The 27,396-nt window shown below is 38.4% G+C and overlaps 1 protein-coding gene across 3 annotated transcripts; it reads left to right on the top strand.

The window, feature by feature from the left end:
• LOC132600608 (mitochondrial fission protein ELM1) lies at window positions 1-27,129 on the top strand. 3 transcript variants are annotated; one of them, XM_060313890.1, is made up of 10 exons: window positions 1-478; window positions 17,569-17,795; window positions 20,761-20,857; window positions 23,204-23,353; window positions 23,477-23,603; window positions 24,808-24,920; window positions 25,009-25,072; window positions 25,162-25,255; window positions 25,355-25,463; window positions 26,659-27,129. In XM_060313890.1, the coding sequence occupies exons 1-10, from the start codon at window positions 287-289 to the stop codon at window positions 26,758-26,760; spliced, it is 1,275 nt and encodes a 424-aa protein (XP_060169873.1). In that variant the 5' UTR covers window positions 1-286; the 3' UTR covers window positions 26,761-27,129. The 3 variants fall into 3 exon arrangements, with proteins under 3 accessions (XP_060169873.1, XP_060169874.1, XP_060169876.1); XM_060313891.1 differs by lacking the exon at window positions 1-478 and adding an exon at window positions 13,762-13,842; XM_060313893.1 differs by lacking the exon at window positions 1-478 and adding an exon at window positions 13,979-15,488.
• The last annotated feature ends 267 nt before the right edge of the window (window positions 27,130-27,396 follow it).

The raw sequence follows: 27,396 nt of genomic DNA, 5'->3' as shown, positions 1-27,396 counted from the left end.
TAATAAGTTCATCCAAAGCAAAAAGAAAAAAAAGAAGAAGAAAGAAATCGCAAAACCTTGTTTTACTCCCCACTCAATCAAAAGGAAGGCGAAAAAATCAACCGCTCTGGCCTTTGCGGTTGTCTAAAGCCACCACCAATCACAGGCTTTCAGACAAACATCAATTTCCCTTGCGATCATCGCAAGTAATTACATATACATACGTGCCGCGTATGTATTTGTTGAACTAAAAATCGATCTCAAAGGACACTACTAGGGTTTGATTATTTTTTCAATTTCAGTATAAATGAAGCCAATAAGGTTACCAGAACCACCATCAAGTCCACGAGCAATGACTGGTGTGCCTGATATATTTGAAGGTGGAGTACATGGTGTAATTAGACGAGCTGTTATTATTGGTAATGGTTTTCCTGCTTCTGAGAATCAAAGTATTGGTTTAGTTCAAGCACTCGGTCTCTCCGATAAGCACACTTTATATGTAAGTTCCTTGTTTTCCTTTCGTAGAATTTTCAATTTTCGTGTATTGTTTTGAAATTGCTTCTGTTTTTTTTTTTAAAATGGCTTTGTTATGAGTTACTTTAGCTGAGGGTCTTTCGGAAACAACCTCCTTACCTCGACTTCCTTTTTTTGCAGAATTTTAAATTTTCGTGTATTGTTTTGAAATTGCTTCTGTTTTTTATTTATTTATTTATTTTTTAAATTGATTTGTTATGGGTTACTTTAGTCGAGGGGTCTTTTGGAAACAGCCTCTATACGTCCACTAGGTAGGGGCAAGGTCTGCATACATCCTGCCCTCCCCAGACCCTACCTTGTGAGATTACACTGGGTATGTTGTTGTTTTAATGTCTCAGTTGAGTTCAGGAAGAGAACTATTAGTATTGCGTGAGGAGCTTGATTAGTAGTGATTAGTATTGGTTCGGTTCAAGTAAGCACACTTTATATGTGAGTGTTCGTTTTTGCTTTTGTAGGATTTTCAGTTTTGTGTATTGTTTTGATGTCCTAGTTGAGTTTAGGAAGAGAATTATTCCCTCCATCCCAATTTATACCGTTTGACTTGGTACAAAGTTTAAGAAAGAAAGGAAGACTTTTGAAATTTTGTGGTCTAAGACTTTCAAAAGTTTAACACTTCTCTATTTTCGTTTATTGTTTTGAAATTGCTTCTGTATATTTTTTTTTAAAATTGGTATGTTATTTTTTTATTTTTTTTTTTTGAAATTGGTAACTGCATGTCTGCATCTATATTCCATAATGGGCAAAACAGTACATAGGTTGTACTGAAACCATATTTACAAGAGTACTCCAAAAATCTACTGTCATGATCTATATTGAATCTAAAACATCAATGATAGAGACAGTGTCATTTGAGTATATCTGATTGCACCAAAAACATAGGATCAACAAACAATTCAATTTGACCTTCTGCATACTATTCTCCACATTCTCAAAGCATCTAAAATTCCTCTCTTTCCAAATTGTCCACCAAATGCAAGTAGGGACAATCCTCCATCTACCTCTATTCTTAGCCAGCAAGCTTGCTTCCTCCCAACTCTGAAGTGCTTCTGTAATCTTTCCAGGCACAGTCCATGATATGCCTTTAAGATTTAAGAATAATCTCCAAAGTTGTCCTGTAACTTTGCAGTGTAGGAATAGATGGTTAACTGTCTCCGCTTTTTCACCACAAAAGAAACATCTGGAACATAGAGGTATCCCTCTCCTCATCAAATTGTCTTGTGTCAGGACTGCTTCCTTAGCCAGAAGCCATACAAAACATGCAACTTTGTGTGGGATTTTGGTTTTCCAAATGTTTTTCCAAGGCCAGTTATTTAGCTGTTGATTGGGGTGGTTCATCCTGCTGTAAGCTAAATTCACCTTGAAAGAGCCCTTATTATTATCCTGCCACCATAAAACATCTTGCCCTGTCTCTACACTGAACTGCTCAATTGTGCTGAAAAAATCAGCCACTCTTTGGATTTCCCAATCATTAAGATGCCTTCTGAAAGTAAAGCTCCAACCTTGAGGTGTCCACAATTCTGCTACAGTCCTTTGTTGATGTAAGTCTAGACTGTGTATGTCTGGAAAAAGCAATTCCTGTTTGCCTGCCTCATGCCAATCATCCTTCCAAAAGTCAGTCTTTTCCCCATTAACCACTTTGATCCTGGTATGTTGCTTGAATTCATCCCACAGAACTCTGATGGATCTCCATAAGCTAACTCCATAAGGTGTAGTAACCTCCTTGGTCATCCAATTATCTTCCTCCTCATATTTAGCTCTTATGACCTTTCCCCACAAAGGTTGATTTTCATTAGTATACCTCCACAACCATTTCATTCTGAGTGCCTTGCTCTGTAGATTCAGATTCTTGATACCCAATCCCCTATATCTCTTTCTTGTCAATAGAGATTTCCACTTGACCAACTGGTATCCTTTCCTTTCTTTGTTCCCTTGCCACAAAAAGTTCCTCCTGATGCTCTCCAACCTCTTGATAATCCCTGCTGGTATAGGAAACAGGGACATCATATATGTTGGAAGAGCATCAAGAACTGAGTTAATAAGAGTCAATCTACCACCTAGAGACAAATACTGAGTCTTCCATCTTGCTAATTTCTTTTCACACTTCTCAATCACATTATTCCATATTTCTGTGGATTTAGATTTAGCTCCTAGAGGCATTCCAAGGTATATGGTTGGTAAGGTACCAACTTCACTGCCTAAGATTGCATTTAGAAGCTCCAGATTTGGTACATCATTGATGGGATACAGAAAACTTTTCCTCCAATTGATGTGTAAGCCAGATATCCCTTCAAACAGGACCAAGATCAGTCTAAGATATTTCAATTGCTCTTTCTCAGCATCACAAAAAATAAGGGTATCCTCTGCATACTGAAGATGAGTTACTTCCAAATTATCTCTGCCAGCTCTAGCAACATCAAACCCTTTTAGCCAACCATTCACATTTGCTTTTTTCACCATATTGTTTAGGCCCTCCATTGCTAATAAAAACAAAAAAGGTGACAAAGGGTCTCGTTGTCTAAGGCCTCTTTGTGCACTGAAAAATCCTGCTGGAGAACCATTTATAAGAACTGAGAAACTCACTGTTGAGATGCAATATTTGATCCAATGGATCCGTTTCTGTTCAAAACCCATCCTCTCTAGTAAATTCAGGAGTTATCCCCAGTTAACATGGTCATATGCTTTTTCAATGTCAAGCTTGCACAAAATTCCTGGTTTCTTCTGCTTCAATCTGGAATCTACTGCTTCATTGGCTACTAAGTCAACATCCATAATTTGCCTTCCTTTAATGAATGCCATTTGTTGAGAGTCTACAAGTTTAGCCATCACACCTTTTAACCTTTCTGTTAACACTTTTGAAAATATCTTGTAAATGCTGCCTATCAAACTAATAGGCTTGAAGTCCCTCAGTTCTTTAGCACCTTTTTTCTTTGATATAAGAGCTATGAATGTGGCATTGAGGCTTCTTTCAAATATTTCTTGATCGTAGAAGTTCTGGAAAGCACTCATGATATCCTGCGTCAACATCTCCTAACACTTGATGAAAAAACCCATAGTGAAACCATCTGGACCAGGTGCTTTGTCAACGGCACGCAACTTTAGACTCCTCAGCACTTCATTTTCCTCAAAGTTTCCCTGTAAGAACTCCTTCTCCTCCTCTGTTAACACTGGACAGTTTATGAAATTGAAATCAGGTCTCCATTGAACTGTTTCTGTATATAGCTGCTGATAGTAGTCAACTATTTCACCTTCAATCCTGATTGGATCCTGAGTTAATTCCCCCTGAATAAGCAACTGATCTATGTTGTTGTATCTTTTGTTTGCATTTGCCATTTTGTGAAAGAACTTAGTGTTTCTGTCACCCTCTTTTAACCACAAGGATCTTGATCTCTGCCTCCATGATATTTCTTCATTTTTGATCAATTCCTCATATTCCATAAAAATTGTTGCCTTCCTTACTGTCTCTTCTTCTGTCAGCCTTCTATCTTCAAGGACTGCATCCAATTCTGCCATTTTTCCTAACAGATTCTTCCTCTGAGAGCCCAAGTTGCCTTGCTCACTTCTACTCCGTTCCTTCAGTTTAACTTTTAGAGCCTTTAGTTTGCAAGCCAATATGAAATCAGGTCTTCCAGTGAAGTTGAAAGAATTCCACCATTGCTTAACTCTCTCAGTAAAGCCTACAGTTCCAAGCCACCAATTTTCAAATTTGAAATAGTTCTTGCTCCTATTCCAGGAACCACCTTGTAAAGCTAGTGGGATGTGATCTGAGGTTAGCCTCTGAAGAGGGATTTGTTTCAAATTACTAAAACTATCATCCCACTCTTCCGAGATCAAAATCCTATCAATTCTGGAGCTATATCATGATTTTCCCCTTTTAAACCAAGTAAAATTTGCATCCTTTAATTGCAAGTCAATTAGTTTCATATCTTCAATAAAATCAGAGAATTCCCTCATTCCTCTTGTTCTCCTAATGTAATTTCTTTTTTCTGAAATGAATCTGGTGACATTAAAATCCCCACACACAGCCCAGGGCCCTCCCGTTAATCCCCTGACAGAGCCAATTTCTTCCCAGACTAGCCTTCTTTCAATATATTTGTTAGGCGCATACACCCCTGTAATATGGCAAGAAAAATTCTGAAGTTGTGCCTCAAATTTGCAGGTCAGGGTATCGGCACCTACTTCCAAAATCTCTCCTTTCCAGCTCCTACTATCCCACATCATCATTATCCCCCCTCTTGTTACACTGGCCTCCAAGCAAGCAAATCTCACCCATCTGCCTCCCTATATCTGCATCACCAACTCTCTTATATCCCCCTCCAACTTGGTTTCCTGGAAGCAAATAATGTCTGCATTCCAGTCCATCACCAAACTTTTAACCAATCTTCTTTTGTCTATGTCGTTCAGTCCCCTTACATTCCATGATACAAGTTTGAATTGCATCAAGAAGCAGATAAGATGTTCCTCCCCTTGCTTCTATTTCCATTGCACTTGAATTTGACATCAAAGGGCACGAGACTTTTTAATTCTTGTACACCTTTAAATCTTATCTTCTTACAAACAGCTTCAGGTTCCATTCTTCTTGCTTGTCTGCAACTATCAACTTGTAGTAATAATTCCAAACCCTCCTTTTCATGACCTTTAAAATGTGCTCCCAACAATTTTCCCATTTTAATCATATTTTGCTGAACCCAAATTGATGCCCTCCTCTGTTTATCAAGAATCGATTGTTGTTGTTGAATAAGCAGAGGTTCTGCTTCCTCTATCTCCTAATCTTCAATTGTCATAATTGCATGATGATCAACAGTTTTACTTGGACCTTTTTCACCTTTGTTTCTATCATCAACCCTTAATTTTCCCTGACCTTCTGCCTTGTTTATCTGCTGCACTAATCCTGCCAAATCCCCATTTATATTCGCCACTTCCATCTCGTTCAGATTTGGTTGTTCTATGGCTTGCAAGGTCTTCTGCATTGTGTTCTGGAGAAGACGTTGAATAAGTAGAGGTTCTGCTTCCTCTATCTCCTGATCTTCAATTGTCATAATTGTATTATGATCAGCAGTTTTACCTGGACCTTCTTCACCTCTGTTTCTGTCATCAACCCTTAATTTTCCCTGACCTACTGCCTCGTTTATCTGCTGCACTTCTCCTGCCAAATCCCCATTTATATTCGCTACTTCCATCTCGTTCAGATTTGGTTGTTCTATGGCTTGCAAGGTCTTCTGCGTTGTGTCTTCTGCGTTGTGTTCTGGAGAAGACGTTGCTCTAGATCTTTGACTACACATTCTCTGAGTTGCGTTATTGGGTTGTTGTAAGTTAAGTCATTAAAAATGACTTGGGCTGCATAATCAGGCCCACCTTTCCTTATAACTGAAGTCCCATTCTTGGGCTCCTTAATTCGGCCCAAAACAGATAATAATTCATTTAAGTCACGCATGTGCAAGTCACATGTGACTTCTGATTCCTTCTCAAAAGCTGTTAAAATCCCACCCACGTGATCTCTCAAATTCAAATCCCTAATTTGATGGGATTGTCGTACTGTTCTGCAGAGACCACTCTTCAGTACCCCCCGGACAAAAGGAAGATCTGGGTTTTCATTTTTTTAAATTGCTTTTGTTTTTTGTTTTTTTTTTTTGTTTTTTTTTGAGAAGGTAACATGTTGTATGTATTAAACACAGAACAATACATGGGTTGTGCTGAAACCATATTTACAAGTGAGCAGAAGAGAGCAAAACCTGTCCACAGTTCTAACAGGAACCTAATGAGTCTAGGATAGATATAGTATCCTCTGGGTAGATCTGGTTACACCAAAAAGAAAAAAGCTTAGTACAGTTAAGTTTGATGTCCTGCATTGTGTTGCTGCTGTTCTCAAAGCATCTAGAGTTCCTTTCTTTCCAAATTGCCCACTAAATGCAAGCAGGGACCATCTTCCATTTGTTTATGTCATCTGCTCCAGCTCCAGCTGCCTCCCAACTAAAGAGAGCTTCAGTAATCTTTCTAGGCATTGTCCAGGCTATGCCTCTGAGATTAATGAAGATCTTTAAAAAATGTATTGCCATAACATTCTTGCAGAGAAAAATGCACTAACTAAGCATATTTGCAAATAAAAATCACAACCTGTTGAAAAATATCCAAAAAGAGAGGAAAATCAAAATGCTCTCTCTTGGGAAACACACCACCCTCTCTCTCTTCTCCCACTTCTCAACTCTCCTCTCCGGCATAGAATTTTCAGATGACAAACTTATCATTGCCTAAGTTATGGAGCAGGGCATTTCTTTTACTTTGAGTGGGAAGTTTTTTAGATTAACGAGCAGTTGAGAGAGTTGGTTCATCTTAACAGAAGATAGCAGAAGGTTCAGGAGCAGCATCAGGTTAGACAGAAAGCAATCTCAGATGGATATGTGAAGCCCTAAAGCAGGCCTCTTTGCAGCCAGGCAACAAATGCAGAAGATGGGGAAGAAAAGTACAGGCGTACTCATTCAGAGTGATACAAAACTTCAAGGTAAAATTGGTTAATTGTTGAAAGACTCAAAAGTCGAATCCGAATCTAAGGCAGTTATGGTCGATTTGTGAGAATAGAGACTATTCTAGGGGACAAAAAGGCATCAGTCATCATCCCAGAAGACAGATACAACAAGGGATGGGATGACATTGCAGGGAAGATACAAATATATCTGGGTCCTTTTGTAGATCCAAGATTCCATTTAGCAGATGAGCAGTCCAAATCCTACATGGAGGCAGCAAGGATCCCAAAATGGTCAAGCACAATCAGTTCTGAAGCAGGGAAAACCAGTAACAGGGAGATGGGGGAAACAAAGCACTTCCTCTCGAGGTGTCTTGTGGGAGAATTTAATGATCCATTTAATACAAGCCCAAATGCAGCTATCATCCAAAAATGGTTTGTGGGCAGGTGGCAAGTCACTGCAGGACTTAAAGTCACACCCATTAACCATAACCAGTTTCTCTTTGAGCTCCCATCCAGATTGGAGGCAAGTAGGGTTAAAGCAGGCGATTGGTTCTGGAAAGGGAGGAGGCTGACTCTCGAATGGTGGACGCCAGTGGCTGGATCAAAGCTAACCACAAAAAAGTCAGGACTAAATGGATAAAGGTTTTCGGAATTCCACTCCATGCTTGGTCAACAGAAACATTCAAATTTATTGGGAACAAGTGTGGAGGTTACGTCGGAGTAGATGAAGACACGAAACACAGAACACACATGCTATGGGCTCGTATCTGTGTGGAGAAGAACATGAAGGTAATTCCGAGGACCATAGAATTGCTCAAAGAAGATTGGGGTTTCGAACTCTCAATTTTAGAAGATCTGCACACCGTCGTTAATCTCGCCGGAAAAGGCACTGCTCCCGAGATAAGGAAGACGTCGGAAGAAGTTGGTACCTCGAACAATGTATCATATGAGAAGGTACAAAGGGACAACTTTAATTCAAAAGGTGGCAGTCTGTTGGACAGCTTTAATTCAAAAAGTGGCAGTCTGTTTTATCCAGTAGATAAAATGGCAAAAGTCAAAGAGTCCAATAGTTTAATAGGGAGTGGGCCAGGGCCAATTAAAAGACAACTGGGCCTAGAAGCTGATCAGAATTATTACAAAACAGGCCCAAATGGCAAGAGGGGAAAAAATAAAGCTTTAAATGAGGCCAAACTTCTTAAACTCAAAACCATCTGGCAGGTTAAAAAGCCCAGCCCATCTTCCAACAGATTCGGTGCTCTTTTAGCCCCTTCAGACTCAAGTGACTTTGAAATTGCCATGCAAGTAAATCCTGCAGAGCAAACATCAGGGGAGAGGCATTCAGATGCAGACGATGAAAGAATTCCCCAAGAAAGAATCCACAGGCCATTGCGACTACATACCTCAGGTGAGGAATTGGTTGCGTTCTCGAGCTTAGATACAGAATTCCCCTCTCAAGCGATATGTGAAGCATTACCATTGTCTTGGTACGAAGGCCCTATTCCACTGGCTATAGAAAAACCTACTGTTATTGAGACATCAAAGTGGACAAAAATCACAATGGTAAAGGCATGCAAAGCATTTGGGGTCAACACTATAGGGTTTGAACATGATCTCTTAGAATTAGTTAAAAGGATGGAGGAAAGAAGACAAAAACAAATCCAAGAACAGGAGTTAAAGCAACAGGGGTCTGAGAAAGGGAAGAAAAGCAGAGGAGAAGGGGAACGGAAAAGATTAATCTGTGGGATTAATTATGACAAAAAAGAGCAACAAAGCAGTGGGAGCAGGGGCAGGCAGTACACTTCACAGTCTGGATGAATTTAAAAGTCCTTAGTTGGAACACTAGGGGGCTGAATGAGGAGGCGAAGAGAGACACCATCAAATCCCTCATTCAGAGTTGGAAGGTTGACATATTATGTTTGCAAGAGACAAAAATCCAAGGCTGCAACAATAGGCTTATACAACAGATATGGGGAAACAGATGGGCTGATTGGGTAGAGCTTGAAGCAGCTGGCACAAAAGGTGGTATATTAGTAATCTGGGACAAAAGGAAATGGGTGAAAATGGATGCACAACTGGGCTGCTATTCAATTTCATGTATGCTACAGAGTTCACTTGAAGAGTTTAGGTGGTGCTTCACTGGAATTTATGGTCCACACACTAATCAAGAGAGGGAAGAGATGTGGGATGAATTAGCAGGGATAAGAGGACTTTGGGAGCATCAATGGGTCATAGGGGGTGACTTCAATGTATGCCGATTTGAAAGTGAAAGGCTAAATTGCACTAGGAGATCAAGAGACATGGAAACATTCTCAGACATAATCCAAGACTTAGAGATCATTGACCTACCATTGCAGGGAGCCCAATATACATGGTCAAGAGGAGAGAACAATCAACAAGCATCTAGAATTGATAGATTTCTCGTATCCCCAGAATGGAATGACTCTTTCAAAGCTGTGAAACAAATTGCATTGCCTAAAGTAATTTCAGATCACAGACCCATTTTGCTGGAAAGTGGGGATTGGGATGCCACTCCCTCCTACTTTAAATTTGAAAACATGTGGCTGGAAGTTGATGGCTTTCTGGACAAACTGAAAAACTGGTGGCAAAGCTACAATTCCAATGGGAGACCTGACTTCATCCTTATACAAAAACTGAAGAATCTGAAGAAGGACATAACTATTTGGAATAAGGAGGAGTTTGGTAAATTAGAGACTAGAAAAGGCAAAGCACTAGATGAATTGATGATCTTAGAGCAAAACACTGAAGGCAGACAATTGAACATGACAGAGGCTAGTCAAATGACAAGTCTGAAAGCTGAGATACAACAGCTGGCCAAGATAGAGGAGATCTCATGGAGGCAGAAATCTAGGTGCCTTTGGCTCAAGGAAGGGGACAAGAACACCAAATTTTTTCAGAAGATTGCTAATTCTAATAGGAGATCCAATTGCATAGATAGACTTCTGGTGGACAATGTGATCATCGAAGATAAGGAGACAATAAAAAGGAAGACACTTGACTTCTTTGAAAAACTGTACACTGAGCAAGAAGAGTGGAGGCCTACTGTAAATTTCGAAGGAATTGCTTCCATCACAGCAGAGGAAAGCAGTAGCTTAGAAGCAGCTTTTGGAGAGGAGGAAGTGCTAGCAGTCATTAAATCATGTGCCCCTGACAAAGCCCCTGGGCCTGATGGTTATACTATGGCCTTTTTCCAGAGTTCTTGGGAATTTATTAAGACAGACTTGTTAGCAGCTATGCAACAGTACCATCAACATTGCTGGATGGTTAAGTCTTGTAATGCTTCCTTCATTGCACTTATCCCTAAGAAAAAAGGGGCATTGGAGGTTAGGGATTACAGACCTATCAGTCTAATTGGAAGCATATACAAGATCATTGCTAAAGTTCTTGCACGAAGATTGAAGGGAGTGATGGGGAAACTGGTTTCAAGTCAGCAGAATGCCTTCATCAAGGGGAGACAAATCACAAATGCCTCACTCATAGCTAATGAGGTGCTTGATTGGCAATTGAAACAAGGGAGTGCTGGATTACTTTGCAAATTAGATGTCGAAAAAGCCTTTGACCAATTGAATTGGTCTTATCTCATATCTATGCTCAGACAAATGGGGTTTGGTGATAGGTGAATTAAATGGATTCAGTTCAACATTTCTACTGTGAAGTATTCAGTTCTAATCAACCGAAGCCCAGTAGGATTTTTCTCTTCACAAAGAGGCCTGAGGCAAGGTGGTCACCTTTTCACCTTTTCTGTTCATACTAGCTATGGAAGGGTTGAGTAGAATGTTGAACAAAGCCAAGCAATTGCAATGGCTAACTAGTTTTGATATAGGAAGGGATAGAGCAGTCAACATCTCCCATTTGCTATATGCAGATGACACTTTGGTCTTCTGTGGGGCTGACAGAGAGCAGATCCTCCATCTAAACCTTACTCTACTAATATTTGAAGCAGTTTCAGGTCTTCATATAAACATGCTCAAGAGTGTGATTTATCCTGTAAATGAAGTGCAGAATGTTGAGGAACTGGCAAACATACTGGGTTGCAGAACTGGTAATTTTCCAACCACATACTTATGACTCCCACTAGGGGCTAAATATAAGACAGAGGGCATCTGGAGTGGAGTCATTGAGAAGTTTGAAAAGAGACTTGCTACTTGGCAAATGCAGTACCTATCAATGGGGGGCAGACTAACATTGATTAACAGTGTACTTGATAGCATCCCAACCTATAGTATGTCACTACATCCCATAACCAGTAAGGCTTTGGAGAAATTGGACAAAACTAGAAGGAATTTCCTTTGGAAAGGGAATAGCACCGACCATAAATTTCATTTGGTGCAGTGGCTAATAGTCTTGTTACCAAAAAAGTTGGGCGGCCTCGGCATTAGAGACTTATCACTGCACAACAAAAGTCTACTATTGAAATGGTTATGGAGATACACTCAGGAGGAGCAGAGCCTTTGGAAGGATGTAATTATTGCCAAGCATGGAGCGCTTAACCACTGGTGCTCTCATATCCCAACAGAGCCATATGGGGTTGGTGTCTGGAGAAGCATAAGCAAGTTATGGGAGGAGTTCTCACAACACCAACACTTAGTAGCAGGGAATGAGCAGCATATCAGATTTTGGAGAGACAAATGGTTAGGCGACATCCCTTTAATGGCTGCTTATCCCAACATGTTTTAGTTATTAAGGGAGCCAAACTCTACAGTTCAACAACACAGAGAAAGGAATTCATGGAACATCATCCTTAGAAGGAACATACAAGATTGGGAAATGGAGGAGTTGGTAAGCTGACTAGCAGCACTTCATAGTGTTGCAATAAATAGTGAAACACCAGACCAACTCAATTGGGGAGAATCAAGGAACGGAAAGTTCTCAGTTAAAGCAGCATACAAACTTCTAGGCCCACAGAATGAAATTACAGCTCATTGGCCTTGGAAGCTTATATGGAAGATCAAACTGCCCCCTAAGATCAGCTGCTTTAGCTGGACTGCACTTCATGAAGCTTGCTTGACTCAAGACAATCTAGCTAGAAGGACGTTTCAGATGGCTAACAGACGTTATATGTGCATGAAGGAAGCAGAAACTCACAATCACTTATTTCTACAGTGTCCGATAGCTGCAAATTTATGGAATATGTTTTTAGTACTTTTTGGACTCAAATGGGTCATGCCTCAGAGTATCAGGGATGTTTTTGTAAGCTGGAGTTGCTGGAGAGTTGATAGTGCCATCAAGAGAATCTGGAAGATGATACCTGCAGCCATCTGTTGGAGTATCTGGAATGAAAGGAATAGAAGATGCTTTGATGGGATATCAACTACCTACCAATCTTTAAAAGCCAAATGCCTCGTGTTTTTGTATAGCTGGGTTTATTTATCTCCATTAGATTCCCCTGTTACCTTTCTGAACTTTGTCAGCTTCCTATCCCTTAACTAGCTATATAAAGGAGAGCTGGCCCTTTTGCTATTCTACTTTTGTAACTACTATGCATCTGCTTGATGCCTGCAATGAAATCATTTATCTCATAAAAAAAAATTAATGAAGATCTCCCATAGGGGATCAGTTATCCTGCAGTGCAAAAATAAGTGCAAAAATAAGTGACCAACTGTCTCTACTTCTTTTTCACAAAGAAAACATATTGAGCACATAGTCTAGTTCCTCTTCTTTAAATTTTCATGTGTGAGCACAGCTTCCTTTGCCAGTAACCATGAGAAGCATGCAACCTTGCATGGTATCTTGGTCTTCCAAATATGCTTCCAGGGCCAGTTGGTGACTTGAGGTGTTGGTTGGTTTATCATTTTATAGGCTGTATTAACACTGAATTTTCCACTACTATGTCCATGCCATCTCAGTGTGTCATCCCCGTTTTGAGTTCCTGTGAAATCATCCAGTTGTTTGTAGAGCTCAACCATTCTACTTATCTCCCAATCATTCAGGTCTCTTCTGAGTATCAATTCCCAACCTTGAGGTGACCACATTTCAGCTATAGATCTCTGTTGGTGATGAGCTAAGGAATATATGTCAGAGAATAGATCCTTCAAAGCTCCATTCCCTAGCCAATTATCATTCCAGAAGGATGTCCTGTTACCATTTAGCACGCTGATTGAAACTTGACTCTTTAGAGCTGGCCATAGTACCCTTATAGACCTCCAAAGACTAACTCCATAAGTTGAGTTCACTGGTTTAGTCATCCAGTTGTCTTCTACTTCATATTTGGCTTTGATTACCTTGCTCCATAAGCTTTGAGGGTCTTGAGAGTACCTCCATAACCACTTCAACTTGAGGGCTTTCCTGTGATTCTTCAAATTTCTAATTCCCAATCCACCTTGAGCCTTGCTGAGAATTACCTCTTCCCACTTGACCAAGTGATAGGCTTTTTTTCTTTTTTACCTTGCCATAGGAAGTTCCTTCTTATGCTGTCCAATCTTTCAATGACCCCCACAGGAATGGGAAAAAGAGACATCATATAGGTTGGTAGAGAGTCTAATACAGAGTTAATCAGAGTGAGCCTTCCTCCCATTGACAAATATTGACACTTCCATCTTGGGAGCTTTTTTTCACATTTCTCCAGGATATTGTTCCATATACCAGTAGATTTTGACTTGGCCCCCAGTTTTAAATTGCTTTGTTATGAGTTACCTTAGCCGAGGGGTCTTTCGGAAACAATCTCAGGTAGGGATAAGGTCTGCGTACATCCTAAACCTCTCCAGACCCCACCTTGTGAGATTACACTGGGTATGTTGCTGTTTTAATGTCTCAGTTGAGTTCAGGAAGAGAATTATTAGTATTGCATGAGGAGCTTGATTAGTATTGGTTTGGTTCGAGCGCTCGGCCTCTCCGATAAGCACACTTTATATGTGAGAGTTTGTTTTTTCTCCTTTTGTAGAATTTTTCAATTTTGTGTGTTGTTTTGATGTCCCAATTGAGTTCACAAAGAGAATTATTCCCTCCGTCTCAATTTATGTGACACCGTTTGACTTGGTACAAAGTTTAAGAAAGAAATGATTTTTTTTGAAATTTGCGGTCTAAGACTTTTCAAAAGTTTAACACTTTTCAATTTTCGTGTATTGTTTTGTAATTGCTTATGTATGTTGAAACTAGTATGTTATTTTTAAAAATTGCTTTGTTGTGAGTTACTTTAGCCGAGGGGTCTTTCGGAAACATCATCTATACGTCCACGAGGTAGGGTTAAGGTCTGCGTACATACTACCCTCCGTAGACCCCACCCTGTGGGATTACACTGGGTATATTATTGTTGTTGTTTTGATGTCTCAATTGAGTTCAAGAAGAGTATTATTAGTATTGCACGAGAAGATTGATTAGTATTGGCTTGGTTCAAGCACTTGGCCTCTCCGACAAGCACATCTTATACGTGAGGTCTTTTTTGTAGAATTTTAAATTTTGTGCAGGGGCGGAGCTTTAGTATTTGTATTAAGAAAATTTATTAAATATTTACCGTAGTTACAGTGGGAGAGGTTGGGGCTTATTAGTAGTATTATTTAGTAATCGTGCAGTTTCTATTCTTCGATGTGTATTCCTATCTATTGCACCTTTGCTTTATATCTTGTTACTTTACTGTCCTATTTTTTGCATCTGCGTCAAATTTTTTTCTTTTATTTGCCTTTCCTTTCTTCTCTTTTTTCTTTTGAGCCGAGGGTCTCTCGGAAACAGCCTCTCTGCCCCACAAAGGCCAGGGTAAGGTCTGCATTCATCCTACCCTCTCCAAACCCCACTTGTGGGATTACACTGGGTATGTTGTTGTATTTACAGTAGTGTTGAGAGCATTCTTAGATAGGAAGGTACGGAGGTCGAGGATTTAGGGTAGAAGGGTAGTAGGTAGTCGAGTGTTGTAGTGCTTTTGCGTGGGAGAGGTAGGAGCTATCTCTTCTCATCTTTGCCTTCTTTAGTTAGAGCCCGTTTGGATTGGCTTATAAGTTGCTTATAAGCTGTTTTCAGTTTTTTTGAGTGTTTGGCTGGCCAACTTAAAGTCATTTTGTGCTTAAAATAAGCTCAAAAAAATAATTGGGTCCATTTGACTTAGCTTATCTAAAGCAGCTTATAAGCCAAAAAAATAAAATAAGTTAGACTACCCCAACTTATTTTTTTTAGCTTATAAGCTGCAAACAACTTATAGGCATAAGCCCATCCAAACAGGCTCTTAGTGGTATCAGTTAGTATGCTTGAAATGTCTTATTCTTCACTATTTACTATTACATATTGCTTCATTTGCTTTGTTTACCTTGATTATTTGCTGTTGTTATTACACTTCCTTTGAGCCGAGGGTCTTCCGGAAACAACGTCTCTACCTCCAAGAGGTAGGGGTAAGGTCTGCGTACACCCTACCATCCCAAACCCCACTTGTGGGATTACACTGGGTATGTTATTGTTGTTGTTTTGATGTCCCAGTTGAGTTCAGGAAGAGAATTATTAGTATTGCATGAGGAGCTTGATTAGAATTGGCTTGGTTCAAGCACTCGGCCTCTCCGACAAGCACACTCTATATGTGAGTTCCTTTTTCCTTTTGTAGAATTTCAATTTTGTGGATTGCTTTGTTGTCCCAGTCGAGTCAGGAAGAAAAGTATTAGTATTCTATGAGGAGTTTGATTAGTATTGGAATTAGTTTGGCTGGAAGTACTCACGGTTACTCTAAATGGTGAAGATGGATTGTGGACCAATAGTATTTATTTACATAGAGTGTGGATAAAATTGCAGGAAACTCAAACTTAAATAGAAAATCTTTTGTGTAGATAGAGATGTGCACGAGTGTTGTATCTGAGTGCCTTCTGCTCTCTTACATCGACCTATTGAACTTGAATTAGGAGAATGAATAAGATTTGAAGTTGCTGGACTATTGTGGTAGATGCTTGCTGATATTGTCCAATTGATTCAAATATGGTTGTGTCGTGGCACTAGGGGATTGAAAATGGATTTTATGAATTGTTTGGGTGATGCCAAATATGTAGAAATAGGAGTCTTAGGAAATTTTCTTGTAAACTTTATGTTGGCATGGTATATGTTTTGAAAGGGTTCTTTCAGAATTTATTGGGCAAAAGAGTCAAACATGAAAAATAGTGGGCATGGAATTGAAATATTGTGTCTTGAGACTTAGGGGAGTGAGATTGTACTAACAATGGCTAACATTTCCTTGACTGGTTAAAGGTTGATAACTTTTTACTGATTTTCCTATAGACTTTGATTGCACAAGTTTGGGGCTTAGAGTCTTATTGCCTTTCTTTTTAATTGTTTTTTTGGGCTTCAATTCTAGCACATAGAACTCGGACTACAGGCCTATTCACTTGTAAGTCCTTTTTCCCCTAGCCCTGATTTCTGTCTTGGTTACCAGGGTATTTATTTTATCTCCTACAAAGTCTAGAAGCTTGTATAGTTAAAGATACGCGGCAGATCCTTTAGTCAAATGATCAATCCAAAGGACACAAAGTCAGCAACATTCATACAACGAACTTATGGGGTTACCCATTCCTTGTCCAAAAACTTAAGCAGTTAACAATTATTTTTGAACTGATAGCTTTTCTCAGATATAACCACATTCAATCCAACAAGCATGTGGGAGTTCTACATGTGGTATTTTATGAGTTTCAAAGTAACTCAGATGAGATTAAATCCTGCACAGTTAACATGAATAGAAAGGATAAAGAAAAAAGAGCAGAGTTTGCATGCTTTTGGCAAGTTATCCCCTCTAATGGTGTCGGAGCCACCTTAGCTTAAGGGTGTTCGGGAAAACACCCTTCACCAGAAAACTATGCTCTGTAGATAGATAAAATATTATTTACTATGGATATATACTATGTTTCGAACATCCTTCATCGGTTTTTTTTTTACTTCTTCAAAATCTGAACACCCTTAATAAAATTTCTGGCTCCACCACTGCCCTCTATGCAATTCATCTCACTGGTGCACAACCTATAAGTTTAGGCACAAGTTGTTAAAACAACAAGGACACAAAACTTTATCAACCAGGTAGTAGTTGCATAAGTATGTCTTGTGGGGCTTATATCAAATCAAAGCTGAAAGATTTTGGTTTTCGTTCTGTCAATTGAACTCAGGGTTTTGAATTGTTCACTTAAGAATCCGTAGTCCTCTGAAGCATGCTTGTATGTAATTATGTCATCAAAATAAAATAAAATGGTTGTATGTAATTATAATGAACTTGATCTAGCTACTACAATGGACTAGGCGTTGGATTTTATCCTTGCAATCTTTTTCTCCCGGGTTCACACATCCACCAAATGGAGAGAAACCTTTTTGCTCCCTTGCTTCAATGCATTACTTTCAGTCTAATCTTATGTGATTGGTATAAGTATCTTGAACAGAGGCATGTTTTTGTTCAAAAGTTTGCATGAATAGAGTGAATGAAACATTTGAAATTTCTACTGATCCGGTTGATAATTAGAAATTTCTTATCTTCCTTGATTTGAATGGTGCTGTTTTAAACTATTAAGTGATACAGAGAGGTAAGTAGAGGGTGATAACTTGAAAGTCCTGCATTTATTTTGGGAAATTGTAATTGTTGATCAAACCTTTTTTTTCCTTGAAATCGCTATTGTTGCTATCCGTACATGCAGCGGGTTACTAGACCAAAAGGAGGAGTCAATGAGTGGCTACACTGGCTTCCTGTATCTTTCCACAAAAGCTTGTATTACATTATAAGCCAGATATTTGGAATTCTATTGAGAAGAAGGGCTAGAAAACCAGGAACTTTGCGTATGGGAAATGGTGGCACAGGATTGTCATCTATTTTGGAAGCTGATGTGAAGAGTATAGTTAGAATGGCTCGTGAGACATTTGAGAAGTAAGTTTCTACTCTGTTCATGACTTAATCTTCATTCATGCGATTCATTTGCTTCTCGTTGCATTTTACTATAATTTTTTAATTGTGGTAGTGATTGAAGTATGTGGTCATCTCATCTAAAAGCTTAATCTGTTAGAGAATGCACACTTATTCTTAATTATGTCATCAACACGCCTCCTTACGCGCGTGCTGATTCTTTTTCATTGAGCAACACGTGACTCTTTTTCCTAATGAGTGGCTCGGAGACTTGAACTCATAACCTTTGCTTGCTCTAATACTATGTGAAAATAGAAAGCTTCTCATAGACTTACTTAACAAGGTACAGAGGTGGTCCTTATATTGGATTCTAAGATTATGTTTAATATGGTAGGTGATTATTGATCAGTACGCTAATAAGGTAAATAAATATTCTTGGAATTAAATACAAAATATTCTAATGTATCTTATATATATATATATATATTTTTTTTTTTTTGGGATCAAGTAAAAGTATTTTCATTCATAAACATTGCCACAACGGCTGTATACAAGGGGTATACCATACGATCAAGCATCTATAAAATATGATCCTCTACGAACTCCACCCAATCATGTATATAGCTAGGAGCTTTCTGTTTACACCAAAAGTAAATAAGAGAGCGGATGCTACTCCTCAACTGAGAGAAACTCGACTCTACTCCATCAAAAGCTTTCCTATTCTCTCTGTCCACACTACCCACATTAATGCAAGCCGTACCACGTTCCAAGCCTTTCGTCTTCTCCTTCTTTGGCTCTTCCAACTGAACATCAAATCTTTCACAGTTCTTGGCATTACCCAATGTGTGTGAAACCACCTAAACATATCCCACCATAATCTCATGGTCAGCCCGCAATGTAGAGGAAGGTGATCCACGTCCTCGCCCGTCTCCTTGCACATGTACCACCGACGCAGACAACCTTCTGTCTTCTAAGATTTTCCGCTGTCAAAATCACCCTTCTAGAGGCTAGCCAAGTGAAAAAAACACACTTTTCTTGGCACACTTGGAACCCATATTGCATTACCAGGGAAATCAACCTCTTTCCTAACCCAAAGTTTCTCATAAAAAGACTTCACAGAGAACACTCCATTATTTCCCAGGCCCCACCACCACACATCGGGATTAAGTATATTATATTATGTACGATTTTCTTATTCAAGTATAATGAATCTAGATGTCGATGAATTTAGGCCCATATTCACTTGATATTCTGACGTACTCCCTCAAACTCAAAGCGGACCAACTTCAGTGTGCTTATTTCACAAAAAAATAGAAAGTTGACATTGAAATCTCGCCGGAGTAGTGCACGATCACCACAAAGAAAAGCGGTGCTGGAATTCTTTTCGGCGGGAAGTCGTTGGTAACTTTACTCTCAGTCACCAAGAAGAGATTTAGTGTTGTAGATCCTTATAACTATTATCAATTTAACTTCAATTGCATAAAAATGCCCAGAAATTCATGGTTTAGAAGAGTGTGTCAGTTGCGCAAATAGTAGCAGCGGCTTTTGTTGAAAAGATAATGGTGCTTGAATGATCCTAGAGAGACGAGCGCCTAAATGGTTGTTCGGACTCTAGAGATAGGAGTACTACTTGCTGAAGGGGAGCTTCGTCGGACACCAGAAGGAAGAACAAGAAAAGAAAACACTGATTATTTGAGTCTTTGCCAAGATCGGGTGTGTAGAGTGATGCTAGAGTCCACATTGATGGGGTGGTCTCCTTATATGGTCTTGGGAAATCCTCACCTCATGAGCTAGTTTTTGCGTTGAGTTAGGTCAAAGGTCCATTTTTTTTTTTGGCAGTAATTTCCTTTATGCAAAGTTATAATAGATGTACACAACGAAAAATGCTTGTATAGTTGTTGTACTATTTTCTTTGTTCGAGTCTATGGTAGATGTTACAAAAATGGGTAATTTCTAGTGCATAAGTTTTTATGTGAAAGCCAACTTATTGGTTAGATTTTTGAGTATGTATAATATTACCAGATGCAGTCAATTCTCTATTTGTAGAGAATCTTGTGGATCTTTGGAGTTTTAGTCAGTGAAGATATTAATTTTTCAGTTCTTTAGTGGTAGAGCTCTCTACTTCCAACCAAGGTTGGAGTTTGAGTTACCAAGGGAGGGTCGTGGGCCCATGAGGAGGGGGTCTAATTTACCAAAAAATTAATTGATCAACTACTTGCCAATCTTAGACTAGTTATGATGGATATAAAAATTATATATTTGTGTTCGGCTCTACTCTGGTCCATCTCATTCTAACCTAATTTGTCCCTTGAGAGAATTAGGAGTTCTCTGAAACTAGAGATTCTCGCTATCTCACACTTAATTCATATAGTGACATAAAATTTCTTATCAAACTAAAGACTCTTGGCAAACATAAACCTAAAATATCGGAAACAAGTGTTGTTAAAAGCCATCGTTTTGTCGCGTGAAGCTATGCGCTTCAGAGAAATGTGAACTTCAAGAAATGGTGGTATAGTGATTCAATCGGGAAGAAATGTTCTTTGAATCTCCACTCTAAGGTGTTGGCTAATTTCAACATCATTGTATATTGAATGTTGAAATTAGTTATTGTAAATTTGTAATTGAAATTTGATTACTATAGCAGTACTAAAGTATCTTATAAAAAACTATAGCAGTACTAAATCTTTTCATGTTTGGTACTTTTTAATTTTTCATAAATTATGCGCTTCAGACAAGTGTGCACTTCAAGTAATATGCACAAAAGTGATCGAACAAGCACTGGTTTATTCTTTTTCTTAACTTTGAAAAATTGGGACTACTGCCAGTTTTGTTGGATTTTTTTCTTTAAAAAAATATGTTTTGTTTCAGTGTCATTTTAAAACACCTTTCTTGGAAATGACCTCCACTTTTGTAACGGTAAAAATAATGTTTGTGCTCTCGATCGAAAACTCAGTGAAGTAATGATGAGCTAATGATTGTTCCTTATCAGGGATGGTCCATTGCTGGTGATTGCATCTGGAAGAGATACGATTTCAATTACTAGCTCCATAAAAAGATTGGCATCTGATAATGTTTTTGTTGTCCAGGTATGAAATCTGATGCTTCTGCGCGAGATTTTTCTGCAGATCGTTACAGTTGAAAGTCCATTTAACCTATTCCTCTTTTTAATCTTTCCCCCTCTTCCTTATTATTTATCTATTTATTGGTGGTGGGCTGGACAGTTTCTCAAATGACATTCCATCAGTGGTGAAAAACTATCCCAGTGGAGATATTTGGTAACACACCTGCGATAATTCCAAATCTCTGTTAAAGAGGTGTCAAACATTTGTAGGAAGAAGATATCTGTTGTAACAACTGATAGCCTCGAGGATAGGAACCCCTTGGATCCACAGGGGCTGAGGAAATATTAGCATTCTTCAAATAGGGTTGGTTAAATCATGCATACAGAAAGCTTCCTAATTACAAGCCTAGGCTTAATTCTTAACTATGAATAACTCAAAAGTGTATCAAACTAGGTCTAAATTATCTTGAAGATCTGCAGTAACTCCGAATGGTGAAAAGACAAAGGTTACGAGGAGCAAATTTATGTTTCATAACACAATTGGAACCCAATGATCTATTTCTTGGTAATTGTCAATATATTTCTTTACGTGGTAGATTTTAATGCCTGCTGACATCCTTTTTTGCTTTCTAATACAAAAGAAGTTGTGCATTGTGCTATTGATTAAAAAAAAAAAAAGAATTTGTGCATTGTGCTACCCTTCTTCTCTGCGAACCGTTTGACTCTTGCTGTTGGACAACTTGTTTATCTATGAACTTTAATCTACTCGAGGAGTAGGAACTAAGAACGAATTTGATGAAAACTTGATCACGCTTCATGCTCTACAACAGTTTCCATTTCTTTAGATACACTTATATGTCTGGCTATAAATGTCTGGCTATAAAAAAAGAACATATATGTCCAATTTCCATATGAGAAAGATGTGATTTACTCTTGCAGTTTATTTAGTCCTGCAGTTTTTTTCTGGTTGCCTATTAGAGACTAAATTCTTGAGAAGTCAAAAGGCATATTAGGATGTTTCTCTGCTTGAAAAGCTGTCTTTCCTGCTTCAAGCTATCTGTATTTGAATGCACAGGTCTACATGTCAATGAACAAATATATCTGTTTTTTTTTTTTGGGTCCACTCTGTCAATCAGCTGTGATCACAACTTAGTACAATAGATGTTCTCCTGATAGTTGATATGAGCTACAGAGGAACCAAAATGGTGAAGAAGAAATTAGGCTGCAAGTTTAGTGAAATTCCTTGTAGTGAATGTGCAGGTCTTTTGGATAAGTTGTTGTTGTTGTTGTTGTTTTTTTTTTTTTTTTTTAAATTTTGATAACGAAGTGAACGTGCAGATACAGTGTTTTTAATAGTGAAAAGTGCAAAAAAGCAACAAGGTCCATGGGGCTTGAAGTAAAAAAGCGAGAAGTGAAGCGCACAAGTCATAACATTAAAAGATATCAAAGATATATGAATTTAGTAGTTTAATGATCAGATGACAATTATGCACCCAGGGTGTGGCCTAGTGGTCAATGAAGTGGGTTGAGAACCTCTCTAGTTCAAATCCCAACGGAGGCAAAAAGACTAGGAGCCTGTTTGGATTGACTTATTTTAGGTGCTTTTAAGCACTTTTATAGTGTTTGGATAAGATTAAAAATTGCTTTTAAGCACTTGTTTTTAAGCCAAAGTGACAAAAATAAGCTAAAAGCCATAAGCTAGAATTTCTAACTTACGACTTTTGGCTTATAAGTCACAAGCCGTAAGCCCATCCAAATGAGCTCTAGGTGATCTCTTCCCATCTGTCCAAGCCTTGTGGATAGAGCTACTGATAGTGTTGGTGGGAGGTAGCAGGTACCCGTGGAATTAGTCGAGGTACGCGCAAGCTGGCCCCGACACCGATTATTAAAAATATGAATGATCAAATTACAGTTATTTTAATACCCATGTTGGTTATCGTTGACTTAATTTTTTTTTTTTTTTTTTAATACCCAATGTATGAAAATGTTGATATTAAGTCAACTCCTCAAAATTGATATTCAAAGAACTGAATGCTTCTATGAAACGCTTGACTTAGCCCATGAAGCGATAATCCCTTGCTTCACATGGTGATGGCTTTTAATAACACACACAACTCGCTCTGACTAGAAACTTCCGAAACATTTGTGACTGAATCGTTTTTCTCGAAGAACTGGTTGACTCATGAAGGATTCCTCAATTTTAGGGACTGCTAATGGTAGCTGCTGGATTTCCTGTTCAGTTCATCAAAGAAAGCTGTTATTACATATTTGGATTGTATGCCATGTACTTTTTTTTTGGGAAATTCTTGAATGTATCTGCATCTGTAGAAGAAACTCTCATTTATTTGTCCCTGCTGCATTTCAACTTCAGATTCAGCATCCAAGGTCCCGTTTGGACAGATTCGACTTGGTAATCACCCCCAAGCATGACTATTACCCTTTAACTCCTCAAGGGAAGGAACAAGTTCCACGTTTTCTGCACAAGTGGATAACACCCTATGAACCACCTGATAAGCATGTTGTAGGTATCCTCAACATTTATATTAGTTTTAGCATCTAATATGTAATATATTTCTGTGTTGAGAGCTGTTGTACCTAAATTGATCATCTGTGGGCTTTGACTTCTGTTTTCTGAAAAAACAAGGTACTTACGGTAGGAGCTCTACATCAAGTTGATTTTTCTGTGCTTAGAGCTGCAGCCATTACCTGGCATGAAGAGTTTGCGCCTTTGCCGAAGCCCTTATTGGTGGTCAACATTGGAGGCCCTACAAGTACGATATTTCTTCAATCCAAATGACTGATATCCTTTCATTGCAAAATCAAACTTCATAACTTCATTTCGTTAAACAAAGGAAAGTACAAAGAGATGAAGCTGAGATCGCATGAGATATAAATTGGAATATATAATGTTGAATTTTGAAGTATATAATTGCTGATTTTTTTTTTAAAATTATTTAATGGTTATAATGGTGGATGCAAAGTTTGTGAGAAGATATACTGTTGTAATGCAAAAGGGAATTTAGTAGAAACTGGTAACAATAACAATATTGTATCTGGTACCAGTGTGAATCTTTGGCTACATCATTAGTTGTAGTGGAGTCAATTATCTAACTTGAGTGGGTAAGAATGAAGCATAGTAAAGCAAACTTCTTCTTCCATGTCAAGAAGCCAAGTCCGTTTGTGCAGATTTATTGCTTTTTAATTCTTGCTGCTGAATATCTTCTTCAGTGAACTGTTTGATCTTTATCTATGGGTTTCCATATTGCTTGGTTCCAAAATTTTGTGGTTTGATATTCTAACTTCTCGACATCTGCTTGAGTAGACTGTACTTTATCTTCATAATTGGGTTTCATAATGCTTGGTTTGCAGTTTGAGGATACTTGTAACCCAGTTTATTGTCTGGTCCAATCTGTCATAAATGAGTATCATTCCTTTTCAATGGCTAGTATCTATATAGATTAATCGTCTTTATTGCATGTTATTTTGGAGACCCTCAAATAGGGATGATATTTAAATCTTTTTTTTTTTTTTTTGATAAAGGTGGGTTAAATTTTATTAATGAAGTACCAAGCTGGTACAGAAATTACAACAAAAAGAACTCAGACCAATCAGCCATTACATGCTTCTCCCTAACAAATTTAGGAAATCAAGATACTGATCCATATCCTCTAACAAGCCCTCCTTTCACCAATAGTACAAATACTGGATACACTTGTTTTTGACCACTGAAATGCGACTCTTTTTGCCTTCAAAGCATCTCTTATTTCTCTCCAACCATAGAGTCCATAAATCTTGCTTGTTTACCTTCAGTTATTCAGTGGTCTAGGAAAACTAAGACGTGTATGGAAATTCATGAAATTTTATCAGGACTGTAGAGTATGATTTATTTTGTTCTTTTTGTATCCCTTTGTGGTAGCTTTCTTTGCCGCTAGGTTCATGTATATCCAACTTATATCATTCCTGGATTATGAGTAGGATACTGCAGGTATGGGGCAGACCTTGTTAAGCAATTAACAGCCTCCCTTCACAATGTTCTTGCGAGCTGTGGGAGCGTAAGAATATCCTTCTCCAGAAGGACACCAGAAAAGGTATTTCTTACAGATTGCATCTCAAATTATACCAATTGGCAACATGTTAAATGTAATTGACACTCTGGGCATTGTTTATTTCATGTAGCATTCTAAAATCGTGGTCAAAGAGCTTGGGATGGATCCAAAAGTACACATTTGGAATGGTGAAGGTGACTCAGAAACAATAATCTATATTAGTTTGTGTAGTTATAATTTTATTTGGATGATCATCTAATTGATATATTTCTTAAATCTTCAGAGCCAAATCCACACATGGGGCATCTAGCTTGGGCTGATGCTTTTGTCATCACAGCAGATTCAGTTAGCATGTTGAGTGAGGCTTGCAGCACTGGGTATGTCTGACAATTAGCTCAGTGGTTGTTCATGATCTAATTTTTTTTTGAACATGTTTTTCCTTAAAATTTTGTTGTGATTCATACCTTCCTTCCCAGGAAACCTGTGTATGTAGTTGGAGCTGAACGCTGTACATGGAAGTTCACAGATTTCCATAAGGCACTTAGAGAGAGAGGACTGACTAGGCCATTCACAGGACTTGAGGATGTAAGAATCCCTTACTCTTTCCCCTCCTTTACGGCTAAAATTGGGGAAGTTGTAACTTGAGAAATACATTGGGTATTTCTTTACAACTAAACTGATGGTTCTTGCTCAGAGTAGTAGATAGTTGTGATGACATTCTGCCTTGAGAAAAGGTTAGATTGTTCTTCAATACAAGCATGTTTTGACAATGCTAGGTGCTTGTGCGTCCAAACTTGTCTTTCTTGTCAGTATGAGCATTTGGGATTGATGGGATGGTGGTTTGTTTTGGACATGGTTGGTGTGTTTATTCTTTTGTGTCTGCGTGGTAGTGTTTCCATGAGTGAAATAGTGGGGAGTCAGCTGAGTGGTGTGTTTTGAGAACAAGGTTTACAGGAAGACATCTGGATTGCTCATGCTGAAAATGTTCTCTATAGTGGATTCCAGTTGTGTTTAAAAAAATTAAATGGTGAAATTGTTTATAATTGCGCATACTCGTATATAACGTATCTAGTAAAGCGACGTGTATCAATAGGCATAGCAATATAGCCTACAACTGATAATGTCTCCTAAATTTAGCCAAGGATTTCTTGTCTTCTAGTTTTTTCGTATACAATAATAATGGATATTTTAGGGTGTTTAGACATTCTTTCTTCATAAGTTATAAGATGGTTGCTAGATACTGTTGTCTATGTGCTGCAAGCAGTTGGTAGCTCGAAAGAGCGCTTTGCATTGTAGCTGAGCGGAGCAGTTCCCAAAATTTGCTACCTGTTGACTTGTCTTAGTCGAGTTGGCTCATATTCATGGACCTGCAAAATATATATTATTGTGAACTGCTCATGTCTGAGTATTTGCTTGTGGAAGCATGCCTGAAGCGCTTTATTATTTCCCCTTAAAGAAGTATATTTGCTTGTGGAAGCATGCCTGAGGTCCTTTATTATTTCCCCTTAAAGAAGTATATCTGCTTGCGGAAATATGTTTTAAGGTGCTTTATTACTTCCCCATAAAGAACTGGGAATTCTTGAGGCGACTTGTATATAGAGCTGAGAGGAACTTCTCACCTCTAGAAGACTGCTTGACAAACTCCTCTTTTATTCTGTCAATACAATATCAACTACTACGCTGTAGTCTCAAACAAGTTAGGGTCGGCTATATGAATCCTCACTATTTCATTTATTCTGTTAATACACTAACTTTTTTCCATCATCTCTTATCTTAATAGATGTCAGAAAGCTGGAGTTACCCTCCTCTTAACGACACTGCAGTAGCAGCTACCCGTGTCAATGAAGCTCTTGCCGAGAGAGGATGGAAAATTAAAGCATAGAATCCTTTGGTCTATATTGTTGTTGTCACAGATCTACTTTCTTCCTTTTCTCATTTATGATGTGTGTTCAGAGCTCTGAACATGTATTGTGATGGATTTAATTTTATAGGAGGATAAAAAAGAGATAATTGCCCAGATAAAATCAGAGTTGAACAATGAGGCTCCTATTCTTTTACCCGTTGAGGGTTTTTGCCACATATTGACAAAAATAAATGTCAATCTTCATATGTAAATTAGAAGCTGATTGGGTTGCTCAGAGGAATGTATTGTTTCACGGTTTGCATTGGTTAAGTCATGAAAGATCAAAATTTAACGAGTTCAAACATACTTCTGCTTTGTTGGGAATTTCTATCACATATATGTATCATATATGCGTGTGCCAGCACTCTGTTACAGGTGAATTAAAAATTATGTGAGGTTAAACTATTAGTTATCGTATGCTTTTGTTAATACATCTGGAGATTGTGCAACAAAAGCTATTTTCCGAAATTTTTATTAGGAAATGTTAAGACATATCATCTCGTTTCAAGTTTGAAATCTTACAATCTTTTCACTTAAAGGATGCAATAGGAACTATAACTACTCTTTTACAAAGAAAAAGGTTAAAAAGATCTGAGCAATGGGTCTTATGCCAGA

This window comes from Lycium barbarum, chromosome 6 (assembly GCF_019175385.1).
Source record: "Lycium barbarum isolate Lr01 chromosome 6, ASM1917538v2, whole genome shotgun sequence".
In the NCBI taxonomy this organism is placed as follows: domain Eukaryota; kingdom Viridiplantae; phylum Streptophyta; class Magnoliopsida; order Solanales; family Solanaceae; genus Lycium; species Lycium barbarum.
Note: the sequence above shows the minus strand (reverse complement) of the source record. Positions and strands in the feature narration are given on the sequence as shown.